We start from the raw sequence: 12,108 nt of genomic DNA, 5'->3' as shown, positions 1-12,108 counted from the left end.
TTTATTTTTCCATTTGATTTTGTCTGTGTCTTCTGATTTTTTTCCTGCCTTTCCAAGGTCTTCTGTCTATTTTGCATTTTTTCTTTCTCCATGTCTACTATACATCTTCCCTCTATCCCTATCTGTCCTGTCTAACACCTCTCTTCTGTGACTCTTTTCCTCTCTGCTCCCAATGGGTCCAGTCCATCTCCCTCCATCACCCCTTCCCCTCCCCAGGGTCCAGCCCATCTCCTTCCAGCCCCCTTCCCCTCCCAAGTGTCCAGTCAATCTCCCTCCAGCCCCTAACGCCCCCTCCTCAGCTTTCACCCAGACTTTCTCAAGCACCCTCCCCATCCTCTCTCATGCCCCCCAACCTTTCTCATACCCCCTCCAAAGCCTTTGCCCACTTTCTCTTATACCCCTCCCAAGCCTCTCTCATGCCCACAGTTCCTCCCACACCCCAGCTTCTATCATGCCCCTCAACCTTTCTCATGCCCCCCTCCCCAGTCTTTGCCAAATTTCTCTCACACCCCCTTCCCAGTCTTCATCCAGTCTCTTTGCAGCCCCCCTCCATCTCCCCACAATCTTCCTCGTGGACCCGCTCCAACCATTGCTCATAACTCTGTTTCAAATTCCTCCTTTTCCACTGCATGGCGAACGGACTCTGCAGAGATACGATTGCATGGTGCGGGAAGTCTCATGGTTTGAAGTCCTATGAGACTTTCCCAACTTCCCGCACCACGCGGCTTAAATCGCTGCAGAGCCCAATCGCCAAAGAAGAGGAGTTTGAGGCAGTGCTGAGGATAGGGATGTAGCTGGCTTGGTGATACACTACCATGGGAACCCCACAGGACCTGCATCTATCCCCAAGGGATTCCCGCGGACCCTGAGAAGATTCCTGTGGGAGTCCTGTGGTCCTGGAGGGGATCACTGCAGGATTCCTGTGGTAGCCATAGGATTCCCATAAACCTCGCTCCCATGCAGCTCTCTAATGTACTGGGTAGAATCCCAAAAAGTAGCAAGATTTCATGCTACCTACCTCCAGGGATAAGCAGGGCTTATGATTTATGAACTTTACTTCCAAGGCAAAAGTCACCAAAAATGTGCTATGAGAAAAGCCTCCACTTGAGCCACACCTTTTTCTCTCCTCACATGCTATTCTTGACCCACTACAATCTGGTTTTCGCCCTCTCCACTCAACCAAAACTGCGCTTACTAAAGTCTCCAATGACCTATTACTGGCTAAATCCAGAGGTCAATATTCCATCCTCATTCTTCTTGAACTTTCCGCTGCTTTTGACACTGTCGATCACAGCATACTTCTCGATACCCTGTCCTCACTTGGATTCCAGGGCTCTGTCCGTTCCTGGTTCTCTTCCTACCTCTCCCTCTGCACCTTTAGTGTTCACTCTGGTGGATCCTCTTCTTCTTCTATCCCTCTGCCTGTCGGCGTACCTCAGGGTTCTGTTCTTGGTCCCCTCCTCTTTTCTATCTACACTTCTTCCCTTGGTTCATTAATCTCATCCCATAGCTTTTTCTGCCATCTCTATGCTGATGACTCCCAAATCTACCTTTCTACCCCTGATATCTCACCTTGCATCCAAACCAAAGTTTCAGTGTGCTTGTCTGACATTGCTGTCTGGATGTCTCAACGCCACCTGAAATTAAATATGACCAAAACCGAGCGTCTCATTTTCCCCCCCAAACCCACCTCCCCGCTCCCCCCGTTTTCTATTTCTGTTGATGGCTATCTCATTCTCCCTGTCTCCTCAGCTCGAAACCTTGGGGTCATCTTTGACTCTTCTTTCTCCTTCTCTGCTCATATCCAGCAGATTGCCAAGACCTGTCCTTTCTTTCTTTACAACATCTGTAAAATCCGCCCCTTTCTTTCCAAGCACTCTACCAAAACCCTCATCCACACCCTTGTCACCTCTCGTTTAGACTACTGCAATCTGCTTCTTGCTAGCCTCCCACTTAGTCACCTCTCCCCTTTCCAGTCGGTTCAAAACTCTGCTGCCCGTCTCATCTTCCGCCAGGGTCGCTTTACTCATACTACCCCTCTCCTCAAGACCCTTCACTGGCTCCCTATCCATTTTCGCATCCTGTTCAAACTTCTTCTACTAACCTATAAATGTACTGACTCTGCTGCTCCCCAGTATCTCTCCACACTCGTCCTTCCCTACACCCCTTCCCGTGCACTCCGCTTCATGGATAAATCCTTCTTATCTGTTCTCTTCTCCACTACTGCCAACTTCAGACTTCGCGCCTTCTGTCTCGCTGCACCCTACGCCTGGAATAAACTTCCTGAGCCCCTACGTCTTGCCCCATCCTTGGCCACCTTTTGACTCGTAACCACTCGCCTCCACCTACCCTCCTCTCTTCCTTCCCATTCACAATAAATGATTTGATTTGCTTACTTTATTTATTTTTTGTCTATTAGATTGTAAGCTCTTTGAGCAGGGACTGTCTTTCTTCTATGTATGTGCAGCGCTGCGTACGCCTTGTAGCGCTTTAGAAATGCTAAATAGTAGTAGTAGTAGTAGTAGTGGAATCCACTAAAATAGCAGTAACGTTCAGGCTATCCACAGAAACAACTTCCAAACTTAAATCCCGTTTATCTTTCTCCAAAGATTTAGATGGTATATAGAATGATTTAGTAATAGGAGAAAAAGTCTCTGGAGGGACTTTCAAGACCTCTCTATAGTAATATCTCAGCATATCCAGAAGAGGCACCAAATCACTTTAAGGAAAGTTCAAAAAGCTCAAATTAAGACACTTAGGGCTAGATTTTATATATCATGCCTAAAAAAATCAACACTGAAAAAAGCGCTAGGCATATTCTATAAACCGCACCTAAATTTAGGTGTGGTTTATAGACCATGCTTAAATCTAGTCATAGTTTACAGAATACACCCAACACCCATTTTTTATGACTATATTTAGGTATGGTCCTTTACACCAATGAAAACCTGGTGTAAATGCCGACACCTAAATTACACACAGAACAGGCATATTCTATGACACTGCATTCAAATTTTAGGAAAACACATGACCCACCCATGCCCTTCTCATGGCCAGGCCCCTGCTGAGATCTATGTGGTAGAATTTACGACTATTGTATAGAATATGCATAGCGAGTAGTGCGCATAAATTCTAAATAGTGACGATAATTACTTGTTAACATCCAATTATCATCACTGATTCGCTCGTTAACCAATTCAGATGTGTATACAAATTCATAATATACTCAGATTTGCATGCACAACGCAAGTTGCACTATATAGAATTTGAGGGATAGGGGCTCATTTTCGGAAACGAAAAACATTTAAAAATGACATAAAGCAGCATTTGGATGTTTTTCTTACCAAAATGTCCAAATAAGTATTTTTGAAAAACATTTTCCAGGCTATTTTCTATGCAGTTCATCTCTAATGTGTTCAAATTTCAAGGGGTGTGTGTCAGGAGCGTGTTAATGGCAGGATTGTTTCATTATGGTTTTTCAGCCATAATGAAACAATATAAAAATGTCCAGGAATAAAACTAAGACGTTTTGATCTAGACCTGCCTTAATGACAACTAAGCCACAAAAAAGTGCCCTAAATGACCAGATGACCACTGGAGGAATAAAGGAATGACCGCCTTACTTCCCCAGTGGTCATTGACTCCTCTCCCACTCCCCGAAAGATGTGAAAGAAACAGTACATACCAGTCTCTATGACAGCCTCAGATGTTATAGCCAGTCTTATTAGAGCAGCAACCAAGTCCCTGGAGAACCCTAATGGTCTGTGCAGTACACTGTGGAGAAGTGGACCCAGGCCAATAATCCCCTAATTGTTACACTTGTGGTGGAAAGTGTGAAACTTCCAAAATCCAACAAAATCCTACTGTATCCAGGTTCCTGGCATAGTGGGAATGGCTCCAAGCTTGGGTTTAGCTAAGTGATGTTCCACAACTGTGCCACCCAAAGTAGAACCGCAAGACCGCTCTCCTGCTGCTACAGGAAACTGCAGCATATGTCCAGAGGCCTCTTCTGGCATTAGAGGAAGTGAATGCTGGTCAGGGCTTATCAAGTTGTTGGGATCTCTAAAGGAAGTCATACCCAATATTAGCCCCTTATTAAGCCCTGATTCAAGCCCAGGAGCACCTCAGCTGAAAGCCACTGAAAAATGAGCAATGCTCATTTGTACAAGGTCAGTCCCCTTCAGGTCTGGGGGATGACTATGCTTCACCTGGCCCTTGCATTTCCCAATTGGAATAGGGGAGTGCAGCAGGAGCTCCTCAACAATGTTACCATCCATCAGCAGCTATCTTGGTCCCTCCCCCTTTCTTATCTGATTTAGAGATGCATTAGCTTGTGACCTTCCCAACTAATTCAGCAGGTCACAACCTAGCCTTGATTATCTTGCCCAAACATATGACCTACCAGCTATCTAACTGTTCGGGCATCTCTTTATCCTGGTCTGATCACCTTTTTGCTTCATTTATTCTTTCCCTCCCTGTCTCTTCCCAACGTTCTTCCCCAACTGGTTATTGGACCTCGATGGTCTTTCCCCATTCTCCTCCTCTTTTCCTCAGGATTTTTCTTCCTTTTTATTAAAAGAACATGTTCAATTCTGGGACTCTCAGCTTCATACTCTTATGGATACTCTTGCTCATCTTCATTGTTCTCATTTCTCTTCACAGTGTCAACAACTCTAGTATTATTACAGACTTCGTCTGTGAAAATGTCAACTCCAGAGGATAGAAAGACTTTGGAGAAAATCTAATCTCACACCATTGAAGCCCTTCAACTCTTCAGGGTGCAGCAAGGATTTTAATACAACCAGATCAAGAAAGCTAAGAAAACCTAATCTCATTTTATGTTCCTCCAACTCATAAGAACATAAAGGGTCAGACCAATGGTCCATTTAGCCCAGTATCCTGTTTCCAACGTGGTGAAGCCAGGTTACAAGTACCTGGCAGAAACCCAAAGTGTGGCAACATTCTATGCTACCAATCCCAGGGCAAGCATTTGCTTCCCCATGTCTGTCTCAATAGCAAACTTTGAACCTTTCCTCCAGGAACCTGACCAAACCTTTTTTAAACCCGGATACATTAACCGCTGTTACCACATCCTCTAGCAAAGATTTCCAGAGCTTACGTATTTGTTGTGATAAATAATTCCTCCTATTTCTTTTAAAAGTACTTCCATATAACTTCCTTGATTGTTCTGCAGTCTTTGTACTTTTGGAACGAGTAAAACATCGATTTACTTCTACTCGTTTTACATCACTCAGGATTTTGTAGACCTCAATCATCTCTCCCCTCATCCATCTCTTTTCCAAGCTGAAGAGCCCTAATATCTTTAACCTTTTCTCATACGAGAGAAGTTCCATCCCCTTTATCATATTGATCATTCTTTTTTGAACCTTTTCTAATTCCAATATATCTTTTTGAGATACGGTGACCAGAACTGAACGCACCATGGAGTGATACAGAGGCATTATAGTATTTTTGGTCTTATTCACCATCCTTTTCCTAATAACTCCTAGCAACCTGTTAGCTTTTTTTCACCACTGCCACACACTGAGCAGAAGATGATTATTATCTACGACACCTAGATCTTTTTCTTGAGTGCTGACCCCCAAGGTGGACCCTAACATCTGGTAACTATGATTCAAAATATTCTTTCCAATGTGCATCACCTCACATTTGTTCACATTAAATTTCATCTGCCATTTGGATGCCCAGTATTCCAATTTCCTAAGGTCTTCCTGCAATATTTCATAGTCCGCACATGTTTTCAAAACCTTGAATAGTTTTGTGTCATCTGTAAATTTAATCAAGTTGCTCATTATTCCAATTTCCATATCATTTATAAATATGTTAAATAGCACCGGTCCCAGTACTGATCCTTTTGGCACTCCACTAATCACGCCCCTTAACTGAGAGAACTGAGCCCCTACGTCTTGCCCCATCCTTGGCCACCTTTAAATCTAGATTAAAAGCCCACCTCTTTAACATTGCTTTTGACTCATAACCACTTGTATCCACTCGCCTCCACCTACCCTCCTCTCCTCTTTCCTCTACACATTAATTTGCTTACTTTATTTTTTGTCTATTAGATTGTAAGCTCTTTGAGCAGGGACTGTCTTTCTTCTATGTTTGTGCAGCGCTGCGTATGCCTTGTAGCGCTATAGAAATGCTAAATAGTAGTAGTAGTAGAAATGACCATTTAACCCTACCCTCTGTGTTCTGTCCAATAACCATCTCCTGATCCACACCAGAACCTTGCCTCTTATCCCATGACTCTAATTTTCTCAGGAGTCTCTCATGAGGAACTTTATTAAAAGGTTTCTGAAAATCAAGGTACACTACATCAACTGGCTCACAATGTTTGCAGTCTGCATGCAGCTGACCAATGCCACCTATTCTCAAGCCAACTCTGTAGATTATATACCCTCTCCTTATCAATTTGCACAGTATTTTGTCTCCAAGATTGCCACCTTGTGGGAGTCCCTTCTGTGCCCTTCAAATAGTCTCTCCCCTCCTGTCCCTGCTTCTTCTGAACTTCTTTCAACCCCCCCCCCCCCCCCTTGGCCTCTCCCTCAAAAACAAATACATCCATGAATATGGCCACCTATTTACTTGATCTAGTTCTCCCTGAATGGTTAAAGCTCCATCACTTAGGTCTACTTTCATTCGATCTTCAATTGTTAACCAGAACCTAACCTTTTAGCACCATTTCTTCTCATTGGAAATCTGCTATTGTGCACCCTGTTCAGAAGAAACATTCTCTTGATACCAGTTCACTAGTTAACTATCGCTCAGTCATTAATCTACCATTTCATTTCAAGCTCACTGCAAAAATAGTCTATCATCAATTCCCCTCTCATGTTGAACCTATCAATTCCCTTCACCTTGGCAACCTGGGTTCAGATGCAGTCATAGCATGGAGACCATTCTCACATCTTTTCTCAGTGAGCTTCACAGGCATTTAGGAAAAGGTTACGCTGCTTTAGTAATCTTATTTGACATATCACCTGCTTTTGATCTGGTACACCATTCCCTATTATTCCACTGTCTTACAGCAATTCTTATTTTCTGGACAATCACTCCTTTAGTGTTTTAATCTCATCACACTCATTTACCTCTTTTCCTCTGGCCTGTGATGTTCCAAAAGGCTCCTGTTCTTTTTAACATCTTCATCAGTCCACTCGCCACTCTAAAACGGTCTTTCAACATCAGCACCTACTATTACGCAGATGACATTCTGCTAATAGACTACACTGATGACTCCTCTATTGACCTTCAACCCTTACAATCCTGCCTCAAGGAAGTTGTGTCTTGTCTTTCCCAAAACTTTCTTGTGTTGAATCCAGGAATGACAGTTGCATGCTGGATTTCTGGTCATGCCGTCCCATTAGATCTGGTGCCTACTCTCTTTGGCTCTTCTATTCCTACTGTGTCATCTTTTCATTACCTTACTGTCATTCTTGATTCTCACTTTACTTTCTCACCTCATATATAACCATGATCTTGAAATCTGTTTTTCTAGCCTTATGCAGACTTAGAACTATGCTTGATTACAATGCTCTACATACACTTTACTCAGTGCTCATCAGTTCTAGGTTCAATAACTGCAATATTATTTATGCTAGCCTTGCTAAGTCCAAATTAAAAGGCTGCATTTGCTTCAGAGTACAGCCACCTCTTCCTCTGTAATGACCATGCAACCCCCCCCCCCCCCCCGACCCCCAATCCTTCACCAGCTTCACTGACTTCCAATAAGACACAGAATTCAGTTCAAATTTCTTATATCGGTTTTTGGGCATTATATACTGGTACCCCTTATTATTTGGTGGCCCTAGTCCTGTGCCAAACTTTTACGCTGAATTAATGATCATTGTCTGGTGCTTTCTGGTCTCTCTCCGGTAAAATGGAAGTGGACCAGGAACAGTGCCTTTTTCTTTCTAGCCCCTTTTTTGTGCAACAACCTTCCCTTTTGTCTGTGTGCTGAACTGTCATCAAGACAAAAATGAAACCCCATTTTTTAGCACTGCTTTTGACTGACTGTAGGCCATCGGTTTGTAGACTCTGTGAGAGGGTCTTCAGTTTAGTTTTACCTTGTATGATTTGTGCTTCTCTGAATGTGTATTTCCTATTTTACATTGTAATTTTCTTGATTGTTCTGCAGATAGTCAGTATAGAAACCTCTAATAAACTATAAACCATAACTAAGTTGGTGGTGGCAGGGAAGGAGTTATCAAGGTGAGGTATCTTTTACCACACATTAGGCCCTGTTTACTAAGCCATGTTAGAGGTGCGTTATCGTTTTTAGTGCGTGCTAAACATTAATGTACAATAACCATGTAGGCACCTGTAGGAATTCTATGGGTTCTTACATGGTTAGCGCACACTAATGTTTAGCAAGCACTAAAAACGCTAGCGCACCTTAGTAAATAGGACCCCTTGATTCACTGTGGGATTCAGCAACCTGTGGGATTTCAATACTGCAGGTTGCTGAATTCCATAGTAAAAGAATAACGCTGCTTGCATGCCACCTTGCCAGCAGCATTATTCTAGCTGCCCGGGAGCATAGGGCTGCAAAGCATTCTCAAAAGCAGCAGAAAGCAGCAGATGGATGTTTTTCTTGAAAAAATGTCTAAGTTGTGATTTTTGAAACTCAGAATTGAGATGCTGTACTCCGTAATTCATGAAAATTACAAGGAGGCGTGTTGGAGTCCTATTTCAGGTGGGACTTTAGTGGGCTTAAAATCTGGGTGGATTAGGATTCCTTGGGGTAGTAGACATCAGCTATTGTTGTGGTTGGAAGGGTAGAGGGTGCTGGTGTTATCATAGTTACTCATTATTGTTTTCTATTTGTGATTTATTAACCACAGTTGCACAGCATATTGTTCCTTTTTATACTTTAATAAAATGATTTAAATATAAAGTCATAAGTGTTTGAGGTTTATGAAGATGAGGACAGAGCCTTTAGGGATGGAGTGGGGATGGAGACAGGGCCCACGGGGATAGGATGGGGATGGAGACAGAGCCTGTTGGAATGAGGTGGGGATGGAAACAGAACCCACGGGGACAAGGCGGGGATGGGGGCAAAAATTGTCCTTCTGCCATTTTCTACCCCCTACCCATCGGTACCCCTCATTCCCAGGCCTACCTACCTCTGGTGGTCTAGAGTTGTAGTAGGGGCAGGAGCAATCCCTTTTTGCTCCTGCTCATGCCGGCTCTGCAATATAGCAACTTCTAGCAGCAGTCTTGTGAGAGATTGAGGCAACCATTTTGTGATTGTAAGGTAGGCCTGCTCTGTTCTCACAATGGAGGCCATGTCCTCTACCTTACAATCCAAAATTGGCTGCAGCAACCTCTCAAGAGATTGTTGGTAGAAATCACGGTATCCAACATGAGCAGGAGTGAAAGAGGATTGCTTCTGCCCAGCTACACCTCTAGACAACCAGGGATTATTAGGAAGGCCTGGGGTAAGGGGCGGAATCCATAGATGGATAAGTGAAGGACAGGGAGCTACTCATAGTTGGGGTGGGAGGTAGGGAGGGGCCAGCTTCAACTCAAAATAAGCAGCAGGTCTGGCCAAAATAGAACAGAGGCAGGAATATTTTTCATTGTGAACATAAAGATGCTGAGAATGAATTTTGCTGTGTTTCAGGCCGAATCCAACACCAAAATCAAATTTCAGTCTCTAGTAACTGTTATTACTTATCATAAGGAAATATTATCATGCACATTAGACACATATGTTTCATTTTATTTTTTTTTGTTTTCCCTTTTCTTGCTCAAAAAGCTAATCTGATTCAGAGAAATGGAAAAGACAAACCACTCCAAAGTGACAGAATTCATCATTCTAGGATTCTCTGAGTTTCCTGAGATACAGCTCCTCCTTTTTCTTGTGTTTTTGATTATTTATCTGATGTCTTTAACAGGGAACCTTCTTATTATATTCACAGTGTGCTCTGATTCCCATCTGCATAGCCCCATGTTCTTCTTCCTCAGCAACTTGTCCTTCCTAGAAATCTGTTATGTGACTGACATAGTGCCTAAACTGTTAACAGTGCTCATAGCACAGAATAAGACCATCTCTTTCATGCAGTGTATGATGCAGATGTACCTGTTCCTAGCCTGCACGATTACTGAGTTCCACCTTCTCACCGCCATGGCCTATGACCGCTATGTTGCCATCTGCAATCCCTTGCATTACACCATCACAATGAACAGGAAAGTCTGCATAACACTAGCCAGTGTTTCCTGGATGACTGGATTTCTAGATCCAGTTCCTCATGTTACTTTAATGTCACAATCATCTTTCTGTAGCTCTAATGAAATTAACCATTTCTTCTGTGACCTCACAGCATTGATGACTCTGTCATGTTCTGGAACCTCTATGATTGAAAATATAAATTTTATTGAAGGTCCATTTGTAGGTTTTACCCCATTCATATTAACAATTATATCATATGTGTACATTATTTCTGCTATTCTAAAAATCCAGTCTGCTAAGGGGCGACAAAAGGCCTTTTCTACCTGTTCCTCTCACCTCACAGTTGTTCTATTATTTTATGGGACCTCCTTAGGTGTGTACATGAGACCCAAATCTGCGTACTCCTTGAACCTTAACAAACTGCTTACTGTTGTGTATATAACTGCAATTCCACTGCTCAATCCCTTGATTTACAGCCTGAGAAATAAGGAACTGAAAGGAAGTGTATGGAAAGCAACCAGAAAAGTTCAAAACTGGTTTTCATTCCAGAATTAATAAAATGCTGCACACCGTGTATGATGACAATATCTCAACAAGGAGTAAAGAGTGTGGGAGTTAATTTCATAGCATGGTTTATGGTTAATGGTTTATGGATTAATTAAATCATTTTTAGTTACAGAGCAATTCAAAGCAATGTACAATAAAAATAACATGGCTAAACGAGATGTCAAAAACCCCAGCTTTTGGAGGTATATTTTACATAGGTAACATAGGTGCCTATCCAGCTCATTTTCGAAAGAGAAGGGCGCCCATCTTCCGCCACAAATCGGGAGATGGGCAGCCTTCTCTCAGGGTCGGCAAAATTGGCATAATCGAAAGCCGATTTTGGCTGGCCTCAACTGCTTTCCATTGCAGGGACAGCCAAAGTTCAAGGGGGCGTGTCGGCAGTGTATCGAAGGCAGGACGAGGCCGTGGTTAATAGATGGCCGTCCTCGGCCGATAATGGAAAAAAGAAGGGCGTCTTTGACGAGCATTTGCCCGACTTTACTTGATCCCTGTTTGTTCAGGACCATGCCTCGAAAATGTGCCCAAACTGACCAGATGACCACTGGAGGGAATCGGGGATGACCTCCCCTTACTCCCACAGTGGTCACCAACCCCCTCCCACCCAAAAAAAATAATTAAAAAAACTTTTTCCAGCCTCTATGCCAGCCTCAAATGTCATACCCAGCTCCCTGACAGTAGTATGCAGGTCCCTGTAGCAGTTTTAGTGGGTGCAGTGCACTTCAGGCAGGCGGATACAGGCCCGTCCCCCCTACCTGTTACACTTGGTGTGGTAATTGGGAGCCCCCCAAAACCCACCCAAAACCCACTGTACCCACATCTAGGTGCCCCCCTTCACACTTTATGGGCTATGGTAGTGTTGTACAGTTGTAGGTAGTGGGGGGGGGGGGGGGTTGGGGGGGCTCAGCACACACGGTAAAGGAGCTATGCACCTGGGATCAATTTGTGAAGTCCACTGCAGTGCCCCTAGGGTGCCCGGTTGGTGTCCTGGCATGTGAGAGGGGACCAGTGCACTACTAATGCTGGCTCCTCCCATGACCAAATGACTTGGATTTGGTCGTTTCTGAGATGGCCGTCCTCGGTTTCCATTATAGTCGAAAACCGAGGACGACCATCTCTAAGGTCGACCTAAATGTTGAGATTTGGCCGTTCCCGACCGTATTATCGAAACAAAAGATGGATGCCCATTTTGTTTCGATAATGTGGGTTGCTCCGCCCTTTCACGGCGCCATCCTTAGAGATGGGCGACCTTATAGATGGGCGCCCCTGTTCGATTATGCCCCTCCACGTGCCTCTTAAAAATAGGCTCCTATAATGATCTCTGATTTCACAAAAATTCTCTTACTCAGATT

The 12,108-nt window shown here is 43.6% G+C and overlaps 1 protein-coding gene across 1 annotated transcript; it reads left to right on the top strand.

The window, feature by feature from the left end:
* Positions 1-9,796: 9,796 nt before the first annotated feature.
* On the top strand, positions 9,797-10,747 carry LOC115475030 (olfactory receptor 5V1-like). The gene has a single exon (XM_030210769.1). It carries the CDS (start codon positions 9,797-9,799, stop codon positions 10,745-10,747), a length of 951 nt encoding a protein of 316 aa, XP_030066629.1.
* The last annotated feature ends 1,361 nt before the right edge of the window (positions 10,748-12,108 follow it).

The sequence above is a fragment of the Microcaecilia unicolor genome, chromosome 7 (genome assembly GCF_901765095.1).
Source record: "Microcaecilia unicolor chromosome 7, aMicUni1.1, whole genome shotgun sequence".
Taxonomy (NCBI): Eukaryota; Metazoa; Chordata; class Amphibia; order Gymnophiona; family Siphonopidae; genus Microcaecilia; species Microcaecilia unicolor.
The sequence above is the reverse complement of the archived record's forward strand: the minus strand, read 5'-3'. Positions and strand labels throughout refer to the sequence as shown.